This window comes from Prenolepis imparis, unplaced genomic scaffold (assembly GCF_030444845.1).
Source record: "Prenolepis imparis isolate NDT839.2.m4 unplaced genomic scaffold, iyPreImpa1.0 SCAF_10, whole genome shotgun sequence".
NCBI classification, from domain to species: domain Eukaryota; kingdom Metazoa; phylum Arthropoda; class Insecta; order Hymenoptera; family Formicidae; genus Prenolepis; species Prenolepis imparis.
Genome location: NW_028141168.1, coordinates 12,205,965 through 12,233,831, shown reverse-complemented (window position 1 = coordinate 12,233,831; position 27,867 = coordinate 12,205,965). Strand labels below are relative to the sequence as shown.

At 35.1% G+C, this 27,867-nt stretch overlaps 1 protein-coding gene across 1 annotated transcript in view; it reads left to right on the top strand.

The window, feature by feature from the left end:
- LOC145941511 (uncharacterized) overlaps window positions 1–27,867 on the top strand; it is a 153,659-nt gene that overhangs the window by 38,618 nt on the left and 87,174 nt on the right. Inside the window, exon 3 of the mRNA XM_083047620.1 lies at window positions 20,482–20,518. Within this exon, the coding sequence (XP_082903746.1) occupies window positions 20,482–20,518 (37 nt within the window). The remainder of the gene's footprint in view (window positions 1–20,481; window positions 20,519–27,867) is intronic.

Here is a 27,867-nt window from a genome sequence, read left to right as displayed (position 1 = left end):
ACGATACCGTTCTTCTGCATCTAGGAAATCGGAGAATGAGATGGAAACAGTTGCGACGGATTGTAAAGGTATCTTGAAAGTGGCGGTTTATAGTCGCGGTTTACTACTGGCGATTCCTTGGATTAATCGTTTTCCTCAGTTGCATGTACATCCCAGGATTTCTCATTGTTCTAGAGGAAACACAAATTAAGTTCCCTTACATAACATTACAGAACTGCGCGCGAATCTTTTCGCTTACATTTTGCGCATTTCCTAATAATCTTTTAAATGCCTGTGTGTTATTTCACCACTATCCGTATTTAGTTATTTAACGTTAAAACATCAGACTATAATATATTTAAATAATATATTTTTGTAAAGAAGTGATACACATACATACACATACACATAAACTTAATCAGATTATATAAATTTAGAATGAGAATAAATGATATATTTGGCAGAGTATTTTATATGCTGCTTTTCATGAATTAAAGTACATTTTATATTATTAATGCTGTAAAAATTTTTACAATATTAATGGGATTTTACAAAATTTCCAACGTTATAGCAATTTAAATTTCATCGGGCAATATAATCACAATAATTCCTGCAGAAACTGTATATACAGGAGACATTTATCTCATTCTCATACAGTTCGTAAAAGCTGATGGGATAGAAGTGAATAGCATCGAAGCAAACCTTTTTGCATCGACGATAGTTCAAATTCATTGTGCTTCGCTCGGCATGTTTACGTGATGGTCATCCGTAAACGGTGGAGTGTTTGCACTAGTCATTGCATACGAACGAGATCCGTCCGATAGATTCGTGCAGCTTATGTGTCCAGACCGAAATTATCGCGCTTGATTAGAGAGACTATATTTTTTTTCCTGTACATCGGCGAATTATATTGGATTTAATCGGCTTGCAAAGTTTGTAATAAAATCTGTTGGCAAAGTTTATTTCGTTGAATGGTTTTATTCACGCATTTTTGTGTAAACTAAATATTGAAATTTTTTGTAGATTTATTACTTATTTGTTCCTCCATTGACCTGTTAATTTATGTATAATAATTTTAATAAGAGACTATTATCTAATTTGGCTTTTAGAATTATATATGATTATGACATTAGCAATTACGTTATTTGGCTAAACAATGCGATGCTGACTACTTGGAATCCTGTTGCATGCAGGCGCGTAAGACAATGGTCTAACACATTCCCATCTCACAGATGTTTGTAGAATAATATAGGATATTATGGCAACAAGACATATTCAATCGCATGCATGCATTTCAATGAATCATTATATTCGTATTAAAATTCAAAATTACAGTGCTGATAATAATTTTCAGTTTATCTGACACAAAAACAGATTTATAGATTTTAATATATATATATTTTTTTTCTAATTTCCCATTTTAACATTTAATATTCTATGTTTTTGGCAAGTAATTTTTCAATTTTTGCTAGAAGAATTGGAATTTATATTAACCATGTTGTTTATAAACAACTCTGTAAATTGCGGAAATGTTTCATCCGCAAATTATCGCGAGATTAGATTTTCTTATAAGCAGCAATGACGACGCGCAGCTCGTTGCTCACAATTTTCGCCTGAAGTCACAGGAGGTATTAGTTCGAGTTACCGAGAGTGCTATAGCGTCTTCGAAGTTGCAATTGCACGTTGCAGAAGCAACGTAATAACTCTTATTGCACATGGGACACGATTGCCTCGTACTGTTGCGATGTCCGCGAGATGGAATATAGGGAGACGTACTCTTGACTAGAGATGAACCGGTATCTCCGTAACTATGGCTGTAATTGTGCCAATTAATTATTCACGGTTTACCCACGGTATACTCCACATACACACACACACACACACACACACATACACACACAGCGTCTAGTTACCCATTACGTTGCAAAACGCATTAATGGTTTTAATGATACATGTCATTTATGAAAGGGTATATATATGTACAATTATTTCAAATTGGTACTTTAACGTTAATTACTTGGTAAATTAATATCGTAATATTAATGCACGTTGTGAGAAGAAATTTAATATAATGGGATTCTCGGTGCGCAACACACATATATAATGCATCTCTCTATTTAATTTTACGTCTGCGAAATAGTAGGAGCACTCGGGTTTAAAGGACGTGGAAATACTGTCGTTTGACCATTACGATATGCGTGGTCTTGGAAGCGGCTCGTTGCATCCGCAATCGCGCGTATTAATCGATTCCCTCGGGAATACATCAAGCAGAAGACGGTTGGAGGCCAAAGGGTCACTATGCACCTCGTGTGCGAAACGAGCCTTTGGAGCAGTAAGTCGGCCAAACGGAATGCATGACGTCTCTACGATCCATGATGCCTTTTGTGTGGCGCTACTCCACAGCATCAATGGCACACAATTCTCTCTATGCATATACATATATTCAAATGTACATCGACGGTAAATGTATAAGCCAAATGTTTCTTTTGAATCACCGTGTCACATAATACGCTCTACGCTAATGCCTGGAGGCATTTGTGTATATACAATATATTTGCATTGAGCTGAACGAAAATCAGTACGGTACACTGATGATGACACTTTTTATGTATTTTATCGCGAGATATGACTTTGACGTAAGAGTATTTCAAATCAATTCTATGTTATCAGAAGTCTAATCATATAGAAATAGCGTACGATGGAACATTGCAACGGATCCATTATTTTTCTAGCATTATTGATGCTCCTTTACGCGATTATGCATCGCCGTTTTAGCGGCCAGCATCTCGATTAAGTACGAGATGTAATGCGCTAATGTAGAATAAGTACGACGAAGAGCAAACGAAAAGCGGATGATAACAATGAAGCATACTGCTCGTTCGCGCGATGAGAAACGTGCAAAGCGGACCGTAAAGTGAGGCGAGTAAATAGTAAAGCAAGACGTGCAAATATGCCGGAATATTCCAGCCTTATTTCAGCCGGCGTGAACTTTAGTACAATTAATGCAGGCTTCAATCGTCGCTACATTCAATTTACAATATTTGGATAATACTTCCTCGGTTCGTTAATGCAAATTATTTACGCCATTAGAATGCATATACGCGCCAGGCATAACATAATCATTTCGTTTCCGAACACAAAGGGGCACGAGCATGCATCATAGAGGCGAACACATATTTCCACGTATAATTTCACGTATGTGGCATGTGCGTTGTTGCATAGATATCAAGTAAATTCTCGAGGTTCACAATGGCAAGTAATTACATCACGATCCATGTAATTATTTAATTTGTGAGATCAATTTCGCAACAATTGAACGAGTTGAACAGTTGACGTTTGTATTGCTCGAACGTGCACTTTAAAGAAATCAATACGAGCTAGTTGTTACAGTGTCGGGATTGTGCGAGCTATATACGATTGCCATTAAGTGGATAAAGTACGCAATCTACAGCTCAATATTTTCTCAATCTCTGCGTGCAAACAAGATAATCGTGACGAGCGTCAATAAAGAATGCATAGCTTCGCTATTACGTATATTGCCTCTTAGCCGAGCGCGGAATTCTCGCATTATTCTCGAAAACTATAGCTGGTCTTTCTATCAAGTCTTTCTCACTTACGGCTTTTTATAACTAGTTTCTGCAGCGATAGAATCATTACTCGAAAAATACTTTTCATTGGATGGACTTAGCTTGACATTATTAATTACTCAAACTTTTTACTAATATTGCGGTTGTTTTTATTGTTACAATAAGAACACACATTTAATGCAAGAGCGCAATAACAGATGCAATTCGATCGTATTTATGATGCAGCTCAAGGAATTTCGTTCACATAAATGTTTAAACGATCTGACAGTTTTACGGATAAGCGAAAAGCTCCATCGAATTTAAGCTTCATGAATAAGGGTTGTATATTTTATAGGATATCGTCGTTTTAAGGATATATTTATGTACTTTTGTAAATGAGTTTGTTTGATCATTTCATATCAATGATTATCATTCGTTTTATAGATATATGCGATATATATGTTAAATGGAAAACTAATTACTTGTATTTTCTCAGTTAAAAAGAATTCCTACTATATATTCCAGTTATGTCTTGAGATTTTCAATATACACATCTCGTTTTCAATATACATATTTTTTATCTAATCGTTCATTCGTTGCCCGTATTTCGAACGTATTACTCCCAATATCTCTTGTTTCCTTTTCCCTTTCCGGCGTGCGACGCGACTGAAATTAAAGCATTCCGGAATAATGAAGTTAAGGGTTGCGGCACATTTCCGCATTTCCCCTTTAGTTCCCCAGGGAGGAAGCTCGCCGGAGGACAAAGACAGTGTCGCGGCGAAGCGGAGAAAAATAAAGCCGGAGGTAGGAAAGAGGTAGAGGAGAGCAGGCACGTCCTTTCGACCCGAATCACCCCCTCATTTCTCCCGGTTGCGCCAACCGCCAATGGCCACGTTCCGCCCTGAACACTGGTTAGCACTGTCGTGCACCCCCTTTCTTCCCTTCTCGACCCGCGAACAAACACACGCGAACGTGTACGTGTTCACGTGGGCATCTACACGCGCGCACACATGCGCGCGGATAAAATGGCGTATTCACTAAAAGGGTACGAACACAGAATACGAGCGGGTACAATGCGTACTCGTCGAGGGTGGTATTGCGGGTAAATGGACACGGATTCTGGTCGAAGACGTCTGTACGTCTAGCGTATACGGGATACAGTACAAATCGGAGCTTGCACATGTTGCTCTTGGAAAAAAAATTGAAATTATTTTATCTATTCGATATATTTCGATAATACGATCGAAATGTATCGTATCGCAAATGCAACGATATCTAAATATTATTTTTCTATCACTTAGATCTATAGTACAAGGATATGTCAATTTGTGTTTAAAGTGCGCCTTATACTTTACATAATTATTAAATACGTTTGGGCTAGATTACGTTTTCTATCAGAGATGTGATAGAGCATTTAAGAAAGAGGGAGGAAAACAACGTTCGATTACGGCACGTTGTAATATATAGTTCCACTTACACACAGAAAAGGTACCCGCCTCCTAAATTCTCTTAAGCCTGCTGAGTGAAAAAGGGAAGACTGAGGAAGAACTCTCTGATTTGATAATACCCTGTGGATTTCGCGGTGGGTTTGGAACACGATGTTTCTTCGTGATTTATTCTGTGATCACGTGCATTGCGAGCAAATGAATTTTTATGAACCATCACTGGTCAGTGTTTCCATGAAGATTTAAACGATTGAAAAGCGGTAGGAAAGCATCGGTCTTTCTATTCGTGCAAAATCAACGCTAAATATTGCTCCCCCACTTCTGGATTTTATCAACAATATACCCACTTCTCTGTGTACATTGAAAATACGAACCGGTGCTTTCATTTCATCGGTTCGAAGATTCGATTTAAGTTCTCCTCTGGACCATCGGGACTCTATTTAATGTAAAATCACGATTAAATAATAACAACTACGCGCCATTTAAATACTTTAACGAAAGCTTTTAAAATCTGTGTTTCTTTCTTACACGTGAATCCATCCCGACAGTTTTATTAAAAATTAATGTTTAAATCTGAAGTTTTGTAGAGAGGAGTTAACTATCTTGACTTTTTTTTTATACGTTGTTAAGTGTTCATGAATTTGAGAGTCTCGCAAAGTGCTGAAATATATCTGTGCAGGATTTTATACTAAGCTTGTAAAAATGAAAAAAAGTAGCGCGCTGTTCGCGCGTTGAGTGACTTCATAATTTTGTATATGGCTTAATCTACTGAATATTAATATGTCACTAACAAAGGTACAACGTATTTCTCGTAGAAATGTGCAGCGGTGTAATTATGTAATGATATGCAATGTATAATTATATATCATAGTATAATTTCTTTGCATTTTTATTTTTTTGAGAAAATAAGTTATAATATCTTAGTAAGATGCAAATGATAAAAGATTGGACAATAAAAAAGAATATTAGAAAGAAATTTTAATGGAAATAATATTTTAAAAAATATTTGTAGAAAATATACTTAAATTACAAATAATAATTTAACAAATAATAGCATCTATATTTCACACATAACTGACAGAAAAATAGCAAACGAAAATAGGAAATGATAAATGTGAAGCTTCAAAACGGAGCCATCTTTATCTTAAACCGCAATACTTCGTGAAATAGAAATGAAGAAAAAAGCAGAAAAGTGTAGTACTGAAAAGTAAAATAAATTCAATGGCTGCATTGGCGCTTCACGAGAATCACATTTTTCATTTTATATATATATATTTTTTTTTATTATATATATATATATATGCCTGTGTATGTATGTATGTATGTATGTGATGTATATAATGTGATTCTAGAAGATACACATATTATTTTTCTACAATTTTTTATGCTACGTTATATTTATCCATCGGTCTCTCGTAATTTACATATATAGGATCGAGGTCAGAAAAAAAAATATTAATTCTAATGTAGTATGTTGCATTACAAGAGATAGGACGATGGTCTCTCTAGAGAAATTGTATAGTTAGCGATATAACTTTTCCGAAAACGAGTGCGTCACTTCCCGCGGCGAATCGCATTCGTCAGTCGTCTCTTCCGCTCGCACCATTTTTCGTCCGGTCTTCGTCACCTGGCTTGAAAACGGTCCTCTTCCTCCGTCGGGATGTAATAACTCTACATTTCCCGGTCCGACGACGTCTCGCCGCGACAAATAAAACACGCCGCTACTCGGCCGAACAAATCGACTTTCCGTCCTTGCTCATCTATTAGAGCAAGATCGATGGCCAAGTATAGATCGGAGCTCAAGACTTTTGAAGCGAATAGCAGTTGTTGGTTGGTAATGTGAAACATTGGTATTCACTTGTCCAAGTTTTACCAATCTTTTTTTATTCTCAGACATTCTATAAGTGTAAAAATCGATTTTAATTTATGCTTTATATATCGTTTGTTATATCGATTCAAGTTTTGAAATTTAAAAAAATATATCAGAGACATAATAGATTTAAAAACAGCTTCTTCTCAAGAAATTGATTATGACATTTTTAAAAATGCTTATACATAAGCATATAGAATGTATATTAGGTCCAGAGCACACGATTATCTAATATTATTAAAGAAGTACTCTTTTAATGAAATTATTGTAGTAGCACATCAGATTTTCCAATGAACTGTATGAAAATAATTGGCTGCTAATGAATGCACTCTTAGGATTGCTCTGTTTGACCTGTTTTCGCATTTTAATGGCTCTTGGAATATTCGAGTATGCTATTATATAAACCAAAATTGTGGAAGACTTAATACCATATTATTTACAAGTGATACTTGTAATTTTAATACGCTAGTTTGTTGTTATTTACAAGAAGATGTATAAACTGTATTATACTGAATACACAGTTAAACCGATGAATTGTATTATACTGAATACAAGTTAAACCGATGAATGAAATTCTTATATGACGACGATTTATTTTTACTCGCGATACTTTTAGAGAGACTTTGTCTCTCTCTTCGTATTGTTTCAATGCATAAGCTCATCTCTTGTGGATCATTACGAACTTTTATTCCTTTATTTCACTTGGCATGCAGAAGTGTGATGAAGAGAGGAGACCGAGAGATAAGAAAGAAAAATGCTCACGCAGCCGACATCGGGCGGGTCTTCGCGAATTCCGCTATGTCAGGAAAATTCCTGCAAAAGAGCACGATGTCCTACCCGATCTCTCTCTTCGCACACGCGCGAATATTCCACGATAAAATATTCTTAACTGGTCGCGCACGGTCGTATTTGAGCGAAGGGCGACGCCCGTTGGCAGATACGTCGCTGCAAACTCCCTTCGTTCTCCTTTCTTACTGACATAGCGATTCTTATCTCATCGTCCGCCCAATCTCGTGATATCCTGCCAGATACGGGAACGAAGAGCGGGAGAGAGATTCAATTATTGCTCTGAGACCCAATCCTTTAAACGCGCTCTCCGAGCCACTTCCGAGATAACTCGTTCCGATATTATTTCCTTTATTCAAGGAGCTATTGTATCCTAGAGACCCATTCTTCATATTCTGTCTTGCATTTTTGGACGTTTTTAAAAAGCGAGAGAAACGTCGAAACGAAGGAAAAATGTAACACAATAATATATTGCGCATATATCTTGATTTAGTAAATTTCGTGGCGACGTAAACGACTGTGCAAGACTTGAAAGAATCTGGTTACTTGAAGAATAATTATTACTCTTGTATGAAACTTGGGCAGATTACTGCGCAACGTACTCTAAATCATTATGGTGAACTCTGGTTATTATAGTTACTTAATCGGCTAAAAGACGGGAGCACCTGCTATGTTCAGGCGCGGAATTTGCTGTAGTTTCCGCAGTTTAGAAAGCTAAAGTGCCGAAGTGTGTTATAGTAGTTACAAGAAGTGATGAAGGGTCGTAAAGAGAGGGGGGAAAGGGGGGAGGATGATAGAAGGGAAGTCACGCATGTGACATCTGGCATTGGATCGTCAACGGCCTAATGCCAGAGTGCTCTGTCATTTCTCGACCGAATCATTCGCGCCTTATTAGCTTCTGTTCTGCTTCCGTTGGTTTCTGCTGGAATATTCGTTAAAGCTTCGCAATTAATTCTCGATATTTCTCAACAATTTTAGACGAGACTTGTTTCACTTTACACGATCGAATAGATATTCGTAGCTGCTTTAATTAATGATTTTTTGCATAGTAATTATACTGACTAATAGAAACAGTCGAACATGTTCACACAAAGTAAAAGATAAAATATTAGAATATGATAAAAAAGAAGTTTCTTCCCTTTCGTATATATCTTAACAATTTTATTATTTATTTTATTTTTATTTTTTCTCTTTTTTACATAGAATAATTATAACTTTTGCTTAAGCCTCTAACTTAATCTTCGTTCTTGAAATAAAAGTAAATTTATAAACGACCATCAATTGCAATCCACATATCCAAAACGCATCAAATTCTCATCTTTAGATGTGCACTGGAGTGTATTCTCTTGGGTGTGTGTAGCGAGATGAAGCATACGTTCCGGAATTTCCTCCCCGAATTCCGGCCGCGTCATAGTAATGTAGCATTATCGCGTCGTTGGAAAATCGGCGCGAGCTATTGGAGATGACAAATCTCATAGAACACGAGGGCGAGAGCAGGAGTACATTTCGGGTGTCCGTTTATGCAAATTGCCACTTACGGAGCGAAGTGTTTGCGGCTATCGCCGTGAAATAAAGCGTATAACAAGAGCCCATTGCGGCATGCGAGAGAAGGGAGGAATGGCCTTGCTTGAACGCGTACGTGAAAAATTCGGCATTGAAATACATATGTATATGTACGTATATATAGAGTGTTTCCATAGTATATATCATATATTAGTAGAAAAATTTCTCTCTCTTTCTTTCTAAGAACTCCGGAATCGATATTTACTCGATTACCTCGTATAAATTACGTTCGATCATATTCTAATACATAAATTAATGATTATAGCAGTTCAATGAACATATGTAAATGAACTTAATTTGTTTGCGTGATTCATACATATGTATTAGCAATTTATTGTCCTTGGAACACTTATATGTATTTTGAATCTCGAGAGAGAGATTTGATTAATATTTTATTTTTATTTCGTAAAAACAGTTCACGTGCGACTTTCAATTTTCATGAAATTTCCCCAAGAACCTTTTGCCACCTGTGAATTATCTTTGGTAGGACACATTGTACATACAAGAGCGATAAATGTTTTTCCGTACTGGGTATCATCAGTCTGGAAAACATTATACCGCCAATGTTCTCGCATTCATAGCGGTCCTTATCGACCACAGAATCGTAAATCATGGTTACGTTTAGCCCATTGCGCGAGATAGAACCCCTTACTATGAGAGGGTGTAGCGAATCCCTCTTCGAGCAATTACGATCCCGGCTATAGCGAAGCCTCGAGGGTCCAAACGAGGAGGATACGAGTATGTTTGAAGGTATGTGATGATCTACCTGTAGGTCATGTGTGTAACTTCCACGTGTGGTAAACGCAAATTTAATACGGATAAAAATATCGGACGCGTTCGTATGCATATAAACGAGCGATATAAATATTAAAGTTAGTTATTAAAATATAAAATGATTTTATAATCTAAAAGAGATTGACGCATTCTTTCTCTAATATACTACGTCTACGTGAGTGAGAGAATTTTCCACTGAGTAAATAAAAATATTATTTCACTAAGCACATATACACACATCTCTGTACAGCTTCACCACTATGCAGAAGGCCCTTAATATTTAAGCACAAAATATATATGATACCAAGCACTTCGAGTTCATGCTTTTGCACGCGAGAGACGTGTCGGGTTGCGTTGAATAAAATATTAAAACTGTCAATTTCTTTTTCTTTTTGAGCAGACTCTCGGGACTTCTTTCGCGACGTTAAAACGAGACCGTTTATGCAACTCATTCAGACGACTACGTCTCTGTCGCGTGCCACACCTGCCGTTATTTACAATCTTTTCCGGATATGTGGATACATATGGGTAAAGGGTCTTTTGCGCAAATGACAGACGGACGAGAGCGCATACCACGTGCGCGCATCCCGTTCGAATGTGCGAAGTGTGCACGTTGGATAAAATACCAGAACTCCATTTCGTCTGGAATTGCAATTTTGCGGGATTCACCTACGGTCCCTCTTTCCCTCCCATCCCTCTGTCTACATCCACCATCCCTTCTCACGTCTCTCTCCAGTTGCCTTTCTACATCGAGGAACGCACGGCGTGCATTATATCACCGTGAACGCGCGTAAAGGGGAAGGTGGGGATGTCCGCGGGGCAGGCGGAGATATATGTGGCGTTTCTCTCTGGGAAAACAACAGGCTGCTGCGAGCATGACGCGCATCTTCAGTCGGAAAATTCACTCAAAATGTCGTTGCCGATCGCGCCGGCGGCGACGGTGGATCGTCGTGTCGACATGGTGCGCGGCGCCGACCTCCCTCACGACGATGACAGGTACAAGTGATCCAATTAGAACTTCACCGGCGCGCGCGAAGCGCTTGAGCGATTGCCAGTTAACTTATTAGCGGAGTTTGTGTCGATTCGGCCCGGCGGCGTTTTATTTCTGCGACGATGAATAATTTGTCGAATTAACGATCGCCCGGACGGGAGAATTCGCGTTAACGAAATCTCTGTATACAAACTGCATTTGACGGTCAGTAACATGTCCATCTATGTTCACGTGTCTGTATGAGATTTTCGACGCTGCTTATTGGAATTAGATATATTTTTTTTCCAACATATATTATAATCGATAGTTTTTTTTTTTTCTAATAAAATTTTATCTAATAACGCAGCAGCTGCAATTTTAAAACTTAAAATACGTTTTGCGAAAGTTATAATTATTAGAAAAATGTTTTTTTAGTTTCAAAAAATGTTATCCCAGCTGTGTCAAGAAACATAAATGAATCTAAAATTTCGTTTAATAGAAATGCAATTGTGTGTGTATTGTGTGTGTGTAGCACGTAATAATATATATATCTCTTATGGCAAATCCTACTTTGTTGTGACAGCGGAGAATAATGTTTCGCTTCTGACCTTTTCCCTTGTTCTTTTGGTGGTCCGCGCTCGTGCATCAAAGTCTGCTCATGGTATGACGCAGTCCTTTCGAGGATTCTCATGTTTCTTCGTGCCCTGTTGAGGAACTCGGCCATGTGGCAATTTCGTTGAGTGGCTTGTACATCGCGACTTTCGGTTTAGAAGCGTGCGAAGCTTCGCGCCCATCCGATCGCTTCTTTGTTCTCAGATTGCAAGATGAATTTATGGGTACTTTTAACGATAATTAAATGCGCATAATTGCAACTCTTTCTACTTCTTCACGTGGGGCTCTGTTCTAATAATCATGTAATAATTCGATACTTTCGCAATTACTTTTATGCAATTTATCGATGGATTTCCTGCTAGAATATAAATGGGAGATTATTCTTTTCGTAAGAAATTATATACACATACTTACGCGTCGAGAAATTTGCATAAAGATAATAATTTAAATGGCAAATTGATAAGCTTAATTACAATTAATATCGCGGTGGTTTAATTAGTTGTTTTAAAAGATAATTTCGCGCAAGAAGCCGAGCGAACGATGCGGGGTAACGTAATCAGGAAGACTTTAAAAAGAAAATATTCAAAGAGGTAATTACACATGGTGTTTCCCGAGCAGTTTCAGATAACAAGCAGAAAGTTTACCCTTTGATGTAGGTAAGAGAGCATGGGGTGGATGGGCTGCAAAAGGAAGAAAAGGAACAAAGCTGAGGGCACTACTAAGACTTAACCCTTATGTTAAGTTTATGAGGGGCAGCTTGCGAGCTCACAAACTCGGAAATGCTAGAGAAACCGTGGCTGGTAGCGGCTGGAGGGTGGACAGAGGTGAGATAGGGGATGAGTTAAGCTTGTGTAAGCTGCCTACGAAATTATGAGTGGGATAATGCCGGGAACTTCTTCTAAGGGAATACCGTCGCATACAAAATGCGCTATCTCACTCATTATTTCTCACTTTATATGAAGATATGTACTTGCTTTATTATCGCAGATCGATAATTAATTTTTCACGAAATATAATTATTAATGCTGATACGTGACATATTTTGTTGCTGAAATATTTTGATCGATAAAATTATAGAGAGAATTCGTAAAGGTTAATAATATATCAAAGATGTTATTAATTAATAGAGCGGAACACAGTATCATCATTTTATTCACTATCGTGCGCTGATAATCCTTCAACATGAAGAGATAAGGTCGGTAGTCTCGTCACCTCGGCCTGGAAATTGCACATGTCTGAGCCAACTCATACCCTTCCTCCCCATATCAATACTTGCATCGTGTTGCAGCACCTTGCGGCGATAGCGCCGTAAATCGCCTTCATTGTTCCGCGGTAACACGTTGCTGCGATCGCGCTAGCGCGTTCATCTACGGATTCAAAATGTCGAACGTATCGGGGATTGCATGAAACTGTATTGGAGCACTTCTCGCGATATAAAATCAGACTGCGAAGATTGCTTCGCAGGAAACCTCGCTCACCGGCATAACTACGGGCATATATATGCACATCGATCATAGAAAGTGTGATGTATTTCATCCAAATGCGCGCGGGAAATGTTCCAAGAGAAACAAGCCGGCGTAACGTATTTACGAAACAGTTTTTAAAGTCGTTTGCGGGAATCGCGGTGGATTTTCTTTTTACACGTGTTACGCTTTAGAGGGAACTAGAGAGGCATTGAGAAATAATTCGCATAAAAAATTTTATTACATGGTAAATTACAAACGTGTATACATATATATTATATATTGCTTTCAATTCTAAATGATGTTTAAAGTTAGAAGTTTGAAATTAGTTTGAAAGCTTGAAATGAGAGATTGTATATCTATGATATTTTATTGCATAATTATAAACTATCTCACAAAAGCATTACAGCGTTATCTACTGAACAATAATTATTCAAATGTACATTATAGTTTATAATGTAAAAGCGTAAAGTGTTTCGTGGCAATACTATTATAAATGTGATGTACATTACTGGTGAGGTAATCAATGTTTGCGAAAGCGTGGAGATCAATTTATCAATGAAACATTATTTTGATCGTTCATCCGCCCTCTCGTCTGGATTTTGATTGATGCATCGGCCTGGAGATATCGATAATGCTACCAACAATCGAGCCATCATTTTCGCGGGAAGATGGAGGGATTAAGTGACATGGGTAATCGCTAATCAATTACAAGCGGCAATCATCGCGCGATTACCCGTGCCGCCAGACGCGAAATCGTTCTCATATAAATCAAACGACAGACTCTCAGTCGTAAGGAAGGGTAGAAAATCGCTGTCTGCAATGCCATGTAGGTACTCAGAATGTCTGCATGTTCTGACCTAGGTGTTGGTTAATTTCCCTCTCTCTTTCTCTCTCCACCCTTCTGATATCGCTCTAGTTGCTAACAAAGCTGGAGAAGGTCGGTTAAGCTCCCTCCCGTCTCTTTCCTCTTTTCTATCTCCTTCTCGCTTCTCGTACACATTGATGAGACGTCAAGACCAGGTGTTACCTATACCGGTGGCTTCTCATCCCTAATTTGTGCCGACGAGACTCGGAAAGTCTAATACTAGAAGGATTAGTGATCTTATCTTTTGAGCTTAGCGCGTAATAACTGTTGTGCCGTGCTTTTTACAGATTGCCTTTATTCTTGATGCATCGTAATTTGCATTGCAATTAATTCGCATGATTTTCAACGATACACTTTCGTATATAAGAGATTTTTTATTCTTATACATATATTCATCTCGGTCGACATGTAACGATAATACACAATTATAGCAAATTACAGATAATTTGAGATATCAGAGAGTAGAGAGAAAAAAATTTTTACGTGAAGATAAAAAGGATAAAATAATGGCAGCTAAAAGAGAAACCACCTTTGATAATAGAAAACGCGAATATTGGCCGCTTGATAGCTCTTTTTTACCCGTGCAATCATAGCGATCGATTAACGGTTGCGTGTGTTGGTGTCTAGTTGTCGTTCCTAAAAGTGGAACGCCCCATAAATTTGTGTCCGCTGTGTGCTTCGATGGGATATTCAATTTTCTCGTTGATGCATGACCACGCGCCAGTTTCTCCTCCGCCGTGTGTCATAATTTTTATCTTTTGCTTTGCGTCTCATCAGTTTCGCTTTCTCTTTTATCAAACTGATTCCCCTATTCATAGCGACTTTATAATCAAATCCCGAAATATATATTTATATTTTTTAAATATTTTTACGTTTATATGTAAGTCAGGATACGGTTTACTCGTTTATTTAAAAGTGGAATGAATTTTATTAAGATATATCTTCGTTTAAAATAATTGCTTTTCAGGTAATTTTATTTTTAACTGGCTGTTTGCGCTCGCTTGTCCAAAACATTCTTTCGAGATGTTCGAAACTACCCTCTGTGCTTCGACAGAAATTGAATTAGTATCGCTACCACGAGAGTATCTCGGATCAATCGAACAATTGCTCAGACAATACTAGCCATCTATTTTAATGTTATTTTCAATTTCTGTTTGTACGAGCAAAATAATCTAGAATAATACTATAGTGGACACGGCGATTCTCTCTGATTAAAGTGCAGGTTGACAGTGATAATTTGTCGGGGGTGACAATGTTCACATCGATATGAACGCCTGGAGAATATCGTTTAGGCGACAGCAAGAAAGGTTGACAGAACAGAAAAATGATAGTGTCGCGCCAGATTAGAATAGCGGCTTAAAGAATAATGATCAGCAATTTGTTAGTTTACAGCTTACGCGAAGATCATCCTCTGATTTACCTTTTTATCTTTGTACAAAAAATCACTTTGCCGATGCGACATTGTGAAGAATGTCTTTACCGCAAGAAAAATATAAATAAAACTTAACGCGTAGCTTTGTAATATAATAATAAAATATTTTTGTACATTTGACCTTACAAAAATAAAATAGAGTTGAATAAAAAAATTTTTAATTTCTTAAATGATAAAATATACATATATTAATATATTCGATTAATTATCGATTCAATTGTCGACGACAATACAGTTTTCGTATTCTGGATCTAAATAGAGATATTAAAATACAAATTCACTTTTTTTTTATTTGGTAATGTAAATCTTGGGATATGATTTAGATACAGAGAGAAAGAAAGAGACACTTTTATTGCGATGTCGGGCAACTTTCAGAACGATAATGTCGCGTTACAGTTTTGTTGCGCATTAAATTTTCCTTCAAAGAAAATCCTGCGACGCCGCGATATCTCCGTCTTTTAAACAAAGTCCTGAATATATTTCACGAATTATGCTTGGATAAATATTATTATCGTCGTTGCAACAAAGGTCCGGGCTTCATTGTGTACCTTCATACCTACGTCGACGCGAGGGTTCTTCTTTCAAAAGATCACGAGCGATTTCCCTTTTGCGTTCTCTAACTCACAGGCAAAAAAGCGATTTGCATCGTATAAAAGGACGTTCTGATGAAAGTGCGAAGAAGTTAGAATCGAGACTATTAGTGACAGTAGAAATAACTCGGTTTGCCCGGAAATAGAAGAAAAGATAGGAAACGGGGAAATGTAAAAACACGGGATGTGAATAGAATATATTGCAACAATTACGCGATTGCGAAATGGCAATTGATTCGCATCCGGTCACGTTAAAAGCATTTCTCATCGCTTTTTGTATATGCGTTCCCCCCCTCCTTTTTTTGCTGAGATGTCGATGAAGTACAATAGCGAATGATATATTTTTATTGGCCGCAAGTTCTGGCGCCCAGAATAATCGAGAGTTTCGCAAGCGAGTCACGTGCGCGAGGATTTGTGATTTTGATCCTAATGTGCCCTACTCCTCCTGGGTGTAGTAACTTCTGTCTTATACAACTTGTCTTGGCCCTTGGCGCAATACAACGGTCCCGGTTCCAGTAACATTGCTAGACATTGGTCATGCATCTATTTCCGCCAAGTTTTACAACTCGTGCAACTTTCTGAGCTGTAGTTTGTCTTCCTTTGCTATTACAAGTTTTCTGACCTCATTCTTTGAATCGTATTTGGCTGCCGCCGTTTTATTTTGTCATCCTTAAATCATAAATAATTCCTCATCCTTTTAATAATGTCAAATTTTTATTCTCTTTTACCGAACGCTGTATAGCTATATAAATCTGTTGTCTTGAAATCTGATTGTTTACATTTACGAGCATTTTACGTATAAATATTGATTAAAAATATAATAATGCTTTATTATATTTTCCATTAATCAAGCTTGGAAACAGCAATAATAAATATTAAATTGTTTATTTGTCTCTGCTATATATATTCGTGAATAATTATCAATTTATACATGATGACCTAATAAATTTTGTGTGTATCTGTACGGCATCAACGTTAAAGACAATATATAGCACGGAACAACAGAAAGTTAAATGAATGTAAATAATGCACTAATTGCGTTTTGCTAATTGCTTTCTTCGTCGGAATAAATTATCGGAATTTGTTCCTTCGATGGACATTTTTCTTCGTTTCGCGTCGAGCGCGTCAAGAGAAAAATCTGCACGAAATACCTCATCAGTTTCTGAATGAAATTTCTTATCGCATCTCTCTCTTCAAATTAAGTTCGAAGTTGAAAAAGTTCTCGATGAGTTCTCTGTGCCTCGGTGGACATGCTGATTTCATACTGAGCGATTCATTAGCGACGACGTATAACGATTATGTCTTTATTAGTAAAATTCACTCGCTTCGTTGACGCCAGAGAGAAATTCTCGCATGCACTCGCAATGGTCGAAGCCCATTGAAAGTTTAATTTCCGAACGAAATACGCTGCAATAATTTAATGATAGAAGTTTCTTCTATCGAACCTGGATGCACATATTGATATGCGGGAGTTGTTCGACTCGTCATTATAACAGATCAAATTGGTTTCATTTGACGTCCATCGTATTTCATTATTTTGTTCCCTTCAATTTATGGGTTTAAATTGCCTTTATCATGATAAAATTTCCACGTTTAGCGCGAGAATTTTTCCCAGATATACATATACAATATATATACATTATTTTCATATTATTTATTATTTCCCAATGCGCGATCGATTTTCTCGAAAATATATATGTAGTATTCGCTCGAAGATAAAATTTTTAGAGAACTTTTATGCGCCACGATAAAACTGTTCTAAGATTAAACCTTATCGCGCGGTCAGCCGTCTACTGAAGGTGCGCAGTGTCGGCCGAATGTATGCGCTTACACCACTGCTTTGTATGCGTCTGGTTATATCCGCTTCTCTACTACTTGAAAAGTCTGACATACCCAGTCGTGATCTCCTAACTATGAAAAACGGTTCAAACTTGCATACCTTTTTAAAGTTTCGCGAAAGCAATTGAGAATTCCCAGAGAAACTCTCGAGACATATATGAGAACGTATATAATTTTCGATTCCACGAGCGGAGCAAATTTTCCTCATTGAATTTAGAACATGACACGCCCGGTGCATAGGTTGTCGATACTTCGTTTTATTATATTTCATACGATTAAAAGACGCGACAAAAGCGATATCGGTTATATAAAACAGATTGATTTATTAATAACTATGCGCAAAATAAGTGAGAATATATTTATTCATATTCGAAATCAATATTTTAAATACAAAAAATGTTACATATATTTTCCCTTTCTTGAAAAAATTTTCACATAATTTATGTAAAAGTTAGAAATGAAAAAAGTTGTATAAATTCGTTTCTTTGAAATGATACGAAAAGAACTGTGCCTTTGAATTAAAAAAAGAAACTATAACTTCCTGTCCTTTTCAATATTGTTCCTTCAAATCTCATAACTTCTTTTCAAGCTAGTTTTTTTCATTACGCGTAAGAGTAATGGCCGATTTTCTATTCACGCGTACCTGACAACTTGAAACTGAACAAACAGTTTCATATGCAACAAATGAAAAGAAAGTACTAACTAAAATATTAACTATTTTGTTTTTTATAAACAAGATACTAAATACTTATTTACAAATAAAATAATAGCGTTTTGAATATTTAAATAGATCGATGTATTCTAATAACATAATAGTTTAAAAATGTCATGAAGACGAGTTAAATCGCTCTTTAACTTTCTTTGATGTATATTTGTGAAACTATAATTTTAATGAAACTCTTATTAATTTATTATATTCATGTTTTAAAACTTACGTAAATAAGCATTTGAATTAAATCCTTACAGAACCGATGTCTTCTATTTTATCGCTTAAAAAAGACATTCGCTTTCTCTTTCATTTTTCTTGTGCTGAATAAGCCAAAAGCGAAGTTAAATAATGATTCGTGAAAGCTCACTCAGCTTTTCACGATGGAGAGGCTATAAAATTAACGATGAGCGATGACTCATCTCTTTGTGATAAGAATAAATAAATTATGCTAAATGAGACAGATAGAAGAGATTCTGAATGTAATATTTTATTTTTATTATTGCATTTTTAGAATTGTATCTTTTTCACATAATTATTTTTTGTTTATCGTATACTTAATATATGGAATCTAAAAAAAATTAATGATTTATTTGGTCATTAATATAGTATTACTTTATTCCATTGTTGAAAAAGTATAATAAATTCGAATCAGAGTAAAAAAATATAAATATTGCATCTTAAAAGTGTGTCGTACTTTTTTTCTCTATGGAGAAAGTCACTCGTTCAGCAATTCCAGCTTTTTGTTATCGATGAACTTTCGTTTCCATCGCTATCTTATTGTGCTGAATAAGCTGAAAGAAACTACAATAGCAGCTATGAGAACATACTTTCCTTTTCGTAAAAGCTCTTCCAGCAGACATTTTATTAAATTACGGCAGAACACGGTAAAATATATTGTGTATGTATATATACTTTGTATGATTTATAATCAATGTGGTTATATAGAAAATTATGTGTAATAATTTTTTATATAAATGGAAGCAAAGATACACAAAAATCTATTATTTAATTTAATTATACTCGTATAATGAGAAATAGAGACTCGAAACATTTAATTCAATTAAGTTAGCTTATTAAATCGAATTTATGACTAAAACGGGAAGTGCTAAGTCAACTGAAAAAATTGACAAGTAGTTTATAAAATTAACTTCACAAAATTTTCACGTACGGTTGCGTTAATACTATGTTGTTCTCGCGATATTTCATTAACAAATGCACTGACATTTAATGTACAAAATAAAATCCGTGCACCGCTGCCTCCTGACGCATGACGGTGCGAATAACGCGTTCGACAAAGTGCGAAAATCGATTTTCCAAGCTCTCCCGAATGAAAACTTCCGGTCTTTAAAGAGGCTCATTATTTTGCTGCCAGAAACGACCGGTCGTAGACTGTCGGCCGGCCCTTCCTCTTCACTCTTCCGCCGCCGTGCTAGCTGGAGGAGAATGGGATTTGAGATGGGGAACCGGGGTGGACAAGATTGATAAATTATCGGCTTGAAAAATGCAAAACCGATGCGCGCACACATTCACAGACATGCGCTCACACGTTCGCGCAGCGGTCGTGTTGGTGTGACATATCGCACAAGTAAGCCCTTATACGATGAATTCAGGCGGATGCATGTTCTCCACATAAATTCCGACACGAAGCTACGTCGCCTGTCATATAGGATGCACTGAAAAACTGCGGCTTGCGTCGAGAGTGTGTTCCTCACTTTTACGCCTCGTTGCGACGCATCATGGTTTGACCGCGCGTAATTAAATTTACAGCCTCATTTAATAGACGGCCAATTATCGGCGTTGAATGAAAATGCATTCATTTCGTCGATGGTCGCTTATTTATTTTGCACGAGCGTTTTGATTCTTCTGACTGTATTGAAAATACATTACTGTTAAGCAGTCCATAATAATAAATGTTTAAATGAATTATTCAGACTCTGTAATGAGTACATTTATTATTACGAGAGAGATTGTAATCATATTCATTAATTAGTAATTAAATGTTTTTATTGTTTCAGGAGGGACGAATATTATCGCTGTGCAGCTGTTCATGAGGTCAGTATATATATGTAAATCGTTGAAATTAAGGCTACGTTATTATCATCGCATCTTGCATGAAGTCGCTTTTTCTCAGTTCATATCTATTACATGTGCGGATAAATATATGTATGTGTATCTGTGTTTGTGTTGTGTGTACAATATATTGATATGACATATACAATATATATTGGAAAAATTGAAAAGCTTTCCGTTCAAACTTCTGCATGATAGATTTTGCATAGTATGAAAAAAATATAAGTTGCATTCAAAATATATGAGAATATCTTTGGATATTTATTACAAGTATGGCGTTCGCCATGAGATTTTGATACCTCGCGAGATTTTAACAGTACAATTTTTTTGCTCAAAATTTTTTCCAACAATCTTTCAGAGGAGTTATATGAAGCGATATAATTCAATTTGCTGTACGGTACTTTTTTCCGTGATTCGAATGTCCTCATAAATTTTCTCTCTTGGCAAGCTTTGTAATTCGCTTGTGACATTGTAATGAGATTGGATGCGCGTTTGATCGGCTGTACTGTCGATATATTAGAGAGAGAAAGAGAAAAGGAAGAAGCGCAGAGCTGTTATAGTAGCATGTAATTATTAATGAAGAATTATACGTATGTGGGGTTACAAAGAGATATATAAATGCACTTGCAATATTAATGCAGCTATTGTGCGCGTATATTCGTGTTTATACTTATAACTGCGTGTATTTCTCTCAGGAATTACTTGATCGATCGGATTAAAGTTTTACGTATATTATCTATGATCTCGAGAAGAGAGATTAGTTTCATAAAATTATACAAGTATATAATTTTATTCTAAATGAAAAAGAATGAAATTGTATAATTTAACTAACCGAAATATAATGCTAACGCGAAAATATTAATAATGAAACATCAAAGGAATAAGAAGTAAGATACATAGAGAAATATAATAATAATAATATATAATAATGCAAGGATAAAGACACACATATTTACATTGAAATTTTCGCTTTGTCTAAAGACAGTCAAAACTAATAACATAAATGATTATGGATTACTTTGATTTTGCATTGATTGTGTCGTAAAATAACGGAACTTATTTGTAGAAACATGTGGTCAAAAGTTTAATAATTTATAATATGATTATACATTGAAAACACACAAACCTTAAGTTGTGTGTTAATGTGAGCAATTTATATAAATTTGTATAAATTGCATCAGAATAATTTATGATTATCTGTCGCAGCTCGACAGGCCGCACAAATCTATTTAATGTAATAAAAAAACTCATTCTTAAGTCCACGAAATTTCTGCTGATGTTTGTGCTATTAATTAAAACAATGTTTTATACGAACTGTTTAACTGGATTGAAAATACATGTAATTATATATTACGCACGCATACACAGTTAAAGAAAAAGGTAAAACAATTATAAAACAATTTTATTTCAAAACAATTATATTTTAATTACATCATGCATTATTCAGATCTCTATAACTTCGCATATAATTCTATAACAATATAAAGTTTTTTCTATTTATACTAGTATTTACTTATCTACTCGGACGATAATGAGGACGATGTTGCAATTGTTGATAAACAAATTTATATATTTCTCATATTTTCTTGCTGTTATAGATATTATATTGTAATATTATTAACTATAAATATTTTTAAACAAATGTATTTGTTAATTAACAAGCAGACGTTTAATGGGTTTGATAATAAAGAGGAAAATTAATTTTGTCAGTTACCACGATATACAATATGACAATATAATATTATGATATTGAAACGCGCATATTTTTTATTTAACCATAAGCTATAAAATTGTGTGTAACGCGATAAACACAGAGCTGTGAGATGAATAAACTCTCAAAATTCTCAAATATCAAGTTTACAGTCTGTTGGTAAGGAACACTTGTTATTCGAATTGGATAGTTGTTTCAATTTTCGCGTTGAATATCGATATAACATATCGATGTTTCGATGTACGCAAATAATGGAAGTGCCGAATATCGAATATTTTTTCACTTGCCATCGTAAAAGGTAATATTGGTACAATGCAAAAGGTACGTTGTATTTAGTCGACGAAAACAATATCGTGGATTTTTATTGTTATTGTAGTAAACAACGAATCATTGTTCTCGACATACCATGCCGCGTTAGTTTCGATGAGGCATTCATTTAATATGCATTACGCTGCATAGCGCTGCCTCGATAAATGCTGACCTAGCTTAAAGCCTTTTAAGCTATCGTCAAGCTAAAACGATATAAAATTAAAATAGGAAAGAATGTTAATTTTAAAAGGGTGTTAAATTTATTTTGAATTTATGTTAAATGGTTAAATTTCTCTTCTCCTTGTTTTATATTAATATCTTCTGTAACTAATTAACGCAATTTTTTAATATGGCTATAATTTGTTCTTCTTTTTACATTTAATATATAATAATATAGATATTATATTTTTAAAGTTTAATCTTGATTGCCTTTATGTGTTTTTTTTAATCTCTTATTTATGAAACACTAGAACAACACAAGCGCCATTTTTCGATTTTATGTTAAAAAGAATATTTTCAAAAAAATAATATAAAGTTTGTTTTAACTCGATTAATATTTTTTGACAGAAATCAGTTGATAACTGTCAAAAATATTAATCGAGTTTAAAGTATTATTATATAACATACATATTATTTAAAATATATAATTTTAATTTTTATAACATATTACATATTATTTTAAAATTTAATTAGCAAATTAACGCTTTGATCAGCTAATTTCTATAAAAAAATATTATTAAAGTGTTAATTTGCTAATTAAATTTTAAAATAATATGTCAAAAATATTAAGTTATAAACATTTATTAGAATTCTAGTTCTTGATAAAGAGACTTCGAGAAAGATAGGTCGATAGAAAGAGAGAGAAAGAGAAATTAGTTAAAAGTAACATCAAAATTTATCTATTGATATAAGTTTTTGCGCATCGCGATTCACATAGCAATCTACTTTTAAGTATCTTTTAGTGGTCAATGTTTTTTCTAAGAATTATCACATTTCAAATATATCTATATTTTTTTATATTTTTATCTCATCAAATATAAAATATTGCTCTTGTTAATGCTGAACGTCTATGTTCGAAAACAAATTTACGAATCTTTTTCCAAGTGGATTATTTCCTATTTCGAATCGCAACAAGATTATCCAATATTTCGCGAAAAAATCGTGACTGAGTGGATTTATCTGTATATGCATGCATTTGGCATAGCAGTCATCGAGCACGATCAAAATAGATTTTAACGGAGTGCTTCCGATGCTGATATGATTGCAACATTGTCGCACGATCAGTGGTCTGTAACGGATTTGCAGCAACTCGTGGTTGCTAATAAATATACGATTAAATATGTCAAAGTATTCTATTGGAAGTAAAATTGCCCGATGGAATATATGAATTGACATATCATGCCTTAATGATTTTCACGGTTGCATAGCATTACTAATGTTAAATATTATAATTTTATATATCTTGTGATTCAATTTCAATTCAACATTTATTAAAATCATAATTTGAAGCAATTATATTCTTAGATTTTTAAAATACATTTTTATTATTCTTAACTCGTAGGATATACATATGTATAGTTGATTTAGTTTCTTGGTCTCTATTAATATATAAAAGTTTTATCTATTATCAAAATCACAAAGTAAAAATCTTGTGTGAAATCAGATTTTTTTAAATACAGTTCATCGCAAGATACAGTTTATCACATACAGTTTAAAAAGCCAATTCTTAGTTTTTTATTAAAGTCTGTGTGAACGATATAGAGCAAATTAGATAAAATTATTGTAAAACGATAATAACTTTTTGAACTAATAGATATAAATAAAATATACAAATTAATGGAAATTTACAGAAATGTTTGTAGTATAATATTTTTGAAAACATCTATTAAATTTTATGTAATGTATTTTTCTTTTCACTTTTTTCTTTTTTTACATTAAGAAAAAAATAGAATTTGGCGAGATTTCGCACGTGCGTAATGATAAAGTTTCGTGCAAAATTATGCGCCTAATTCTACCTTCAACAATTATGCATTATAGTTTGTAGCACTGGCGGATCCTGGGGGGGGGTGGAGTTAACCCCCCCCCTGCAAATTAAAAGAAACAGTTTTGCTGAATTTGTTTAAAAAGTATAAATAAAGAAAAACAAACATTAAAGAGCTATCGACGTCAGGATCCGCTAGTGTATATATAAGTATAAGATACACTGTAAATTATATTCATTACGCATTCAAGGAGTTAAGCGTAGATTAAGTCAGACATACGACGAAATGATGAGATAATTTCATTGCACAAAAATAATTAGGTGAAATTCTTTATATCTACATAATATCTATATAATATATATTATATTTATATAATATATATTATATTTATATAATATATATTATATAGATATAAAGAATTTCGCGCCTAATTATTTTCGTGCAACGAAATTATCATTACGTCCTATGTCTGACTTAATCTATACTTAACTCCTTGAATGCGTAATGAGTATAATTTACAGTGTATCTTATACATAGATATTGTATATATTATATATATATAAAGAATTTCGCCTAATTATTTTCTATATATATATATAAAAGTATAAGATACACTGTAAATTATACTCATTACGCATTCAAGGAGTTAAGTATAGATTAAGTCAGACATAGGACGAAATGATGAGATAATTTCGTTGCATGAAAATAATTAGGCGATAAATTCTTTATATCTATATAATATATATATATACACTGGCGGATCCTGGGGGGGGGGGGTTAACCCCCTGCAAATTAAAAGAAACAGTGTTGCTGAATTTGTTTAAAAAATATAAATAAAGAAAAACAAACATTAAAGAGCTATCGACGTCGTTGATCCTGGAATAAAAGTTAATCATGAAACCAAAAATATTCAATAAAATAATTTTGCAAAACTCCCCCCATTATCGACGTCAGGATCCGCTAGTGGTTTGTAGTATATTCTACATATATACCGAGCTACAATTGGCGAGCTAAATGTGCTAACGCGATAATTCGATCTATCTCTTCCGTGATGAAATATTGGAAAACGGTAAAATACGTGATCTAGTTTTGAATACGCGGACGAATATGATACTTTGTTATTTTTTATTCTACGATTTTTTATTCAACGATTATCTTCTGTTAGATATCGTACACTGCAATAGCATTGTGTTTGACAAGGAAAGGTAAAGGAGATGAATATATAGGATGGCGCGCAGGACCTGTTTGTGTAATTAGCACGCACGTTACCGGGCGACAAATGAATCAGGCCTAATTGCATGATTCGATTTTCATCCGACATGGCCTGTCCTTCATTTGCGCTCTCTAATAATACACGCGCGCAATGCAATATGCGAGCTACAGTCATCTCTATTAAGCTGATGTTTATGATTCTAGAGATAGCACGTTGGAGCCTCAACTCTAGTGGATATGCGAAACCTAATTTCGCTTATCTAATAAATTCTATTCTCGCGGTAATACATACTACAGTTTGGTGACCTTGCTGTTTTTTTTTGGTATTATATATTAGTAAACATGTTGCGAGAGTACTATGTTAATATTTCAATAATGTAGTAGCAATTATTATCTTGAGAGTTTATTGGCGACTTAATTAATCATTAATTAGGTCAATTGTGTGTCGATGTTTATACATTATATACAAGATTCTCTCTCTATTACATTTTCTCCTACATATTGTCGCTATTTAATTATTCGATATATTAAGGCAAAACTAAATATGGAGGTGCTACACGTGTACATATACATACATATTATATGGAGAATACTATATATCTCGCTAGTAAAGGGCCGTAAAGCGCCTCGTCAAGTATTATCCATCTCGCGTGCCGTCTTAATTTGATGTTACACAGTCACGTGGAACTGCCTGCTCCAATTGAGTATTCTCGTAAGGGAAGCGGGGTCGCCGAAAATGTGGGCTATTCTACCTCTGAAACCATCCCTGGCACGGTCCCTCATTAAAATAGTTAAGCTCTATTAAGAAGCGGCTAGGGCCAGGATGTTCTAAAGTAACACATTCTATTGTACATCAGCCCCGACGCTGGGGACGGTTGATAATAACGACGGATATCACCTGGAAAGTTTAACTACAGCTGCAAGCTATATTACGTCAGCTTTGCTGATGAGTCCTTGTGCCAGATTGCGAAAGATGTTCGTTAAAACCACAAAAGTTTCCAAATATTTAAATATTCGAAAACGTAATGGTGTCTACGGTAAAGTTGTCTTGATGTTTGACAGATATATACGTCAATAATCTTACAGAGAAGCGCGCGCTAGCCATTTTATCTTTCAATTTTCATACAACTCTGCTAAGAGAGAGCATGTCAAAGTTATTCACATAAGATTCCAAGGATATATATATTTTATTGGTAATATTATTATTATACAAATATATTGCAATATTGAGAGACGGATACGAACAGAGTGTTCGTGTTGAAATATAAAATTGCGTCAAAATGAAGTTGCTCGCTCTTTTTGCGGACGGTGTTTGCGATGGCAAGTATCTTTATTCTCGGACACATGCGCGGAGGACCGACAGCACCTGAAGCAGCGTGTTTCAAAAACAATTGCGAAACGTCGCGATAAAACGACGACACAATTCTGTTGATAACACCCCCGCAAACAAACTATACCGGGGAACATCGTGACCATTCGTGCAGCTGTCTCCAGCACTCGAGGGCATTCGAAGGAATGTCACGTGCGCGTCCCTGCTCGTCTTCACCTACAATTTCCGGATACCGTCGCGGTATCAACGAGCGAGATCTGCCGCGTAGCCTCTTCTCTCTTTGTGGCACGAGAGCGCCATGACTTTCGTCGCATTAACTGGTCGACTGTTACGAGCTGACCTGGACCCATTTCCTGACGCGGCGCAGATACGACGTTTTAACAAATCCTCTCTGCATCCTCGGTTGATGCGATAAACCCGATTCCAATTTTGCCCGCATTTGCGCACGATGCGCTATGAATAAAATAACTTGATATGCGACTTGATATGCGGTTTCAAGTTTAAATTACGTTTTATGATTCTGCATCTCAATCCAATTTAGTCTAGAGTTAAAATAGGCTATTATCGCATTACTATATTTTCAATGCAACGTTGTTTGAATATTGTTTCGGATAATAACGAGAATTATATGAAAACTTGCAAATTGTGTAAATCTAAAACAATTTTGCATTAAATTGTTTATATCTGTTTAAATAGAAATATATATGAGACATAAATAATATATTATAAATGATATATCATTAACAACATAATATAATATATAAAATAATATAATAATAATATAATA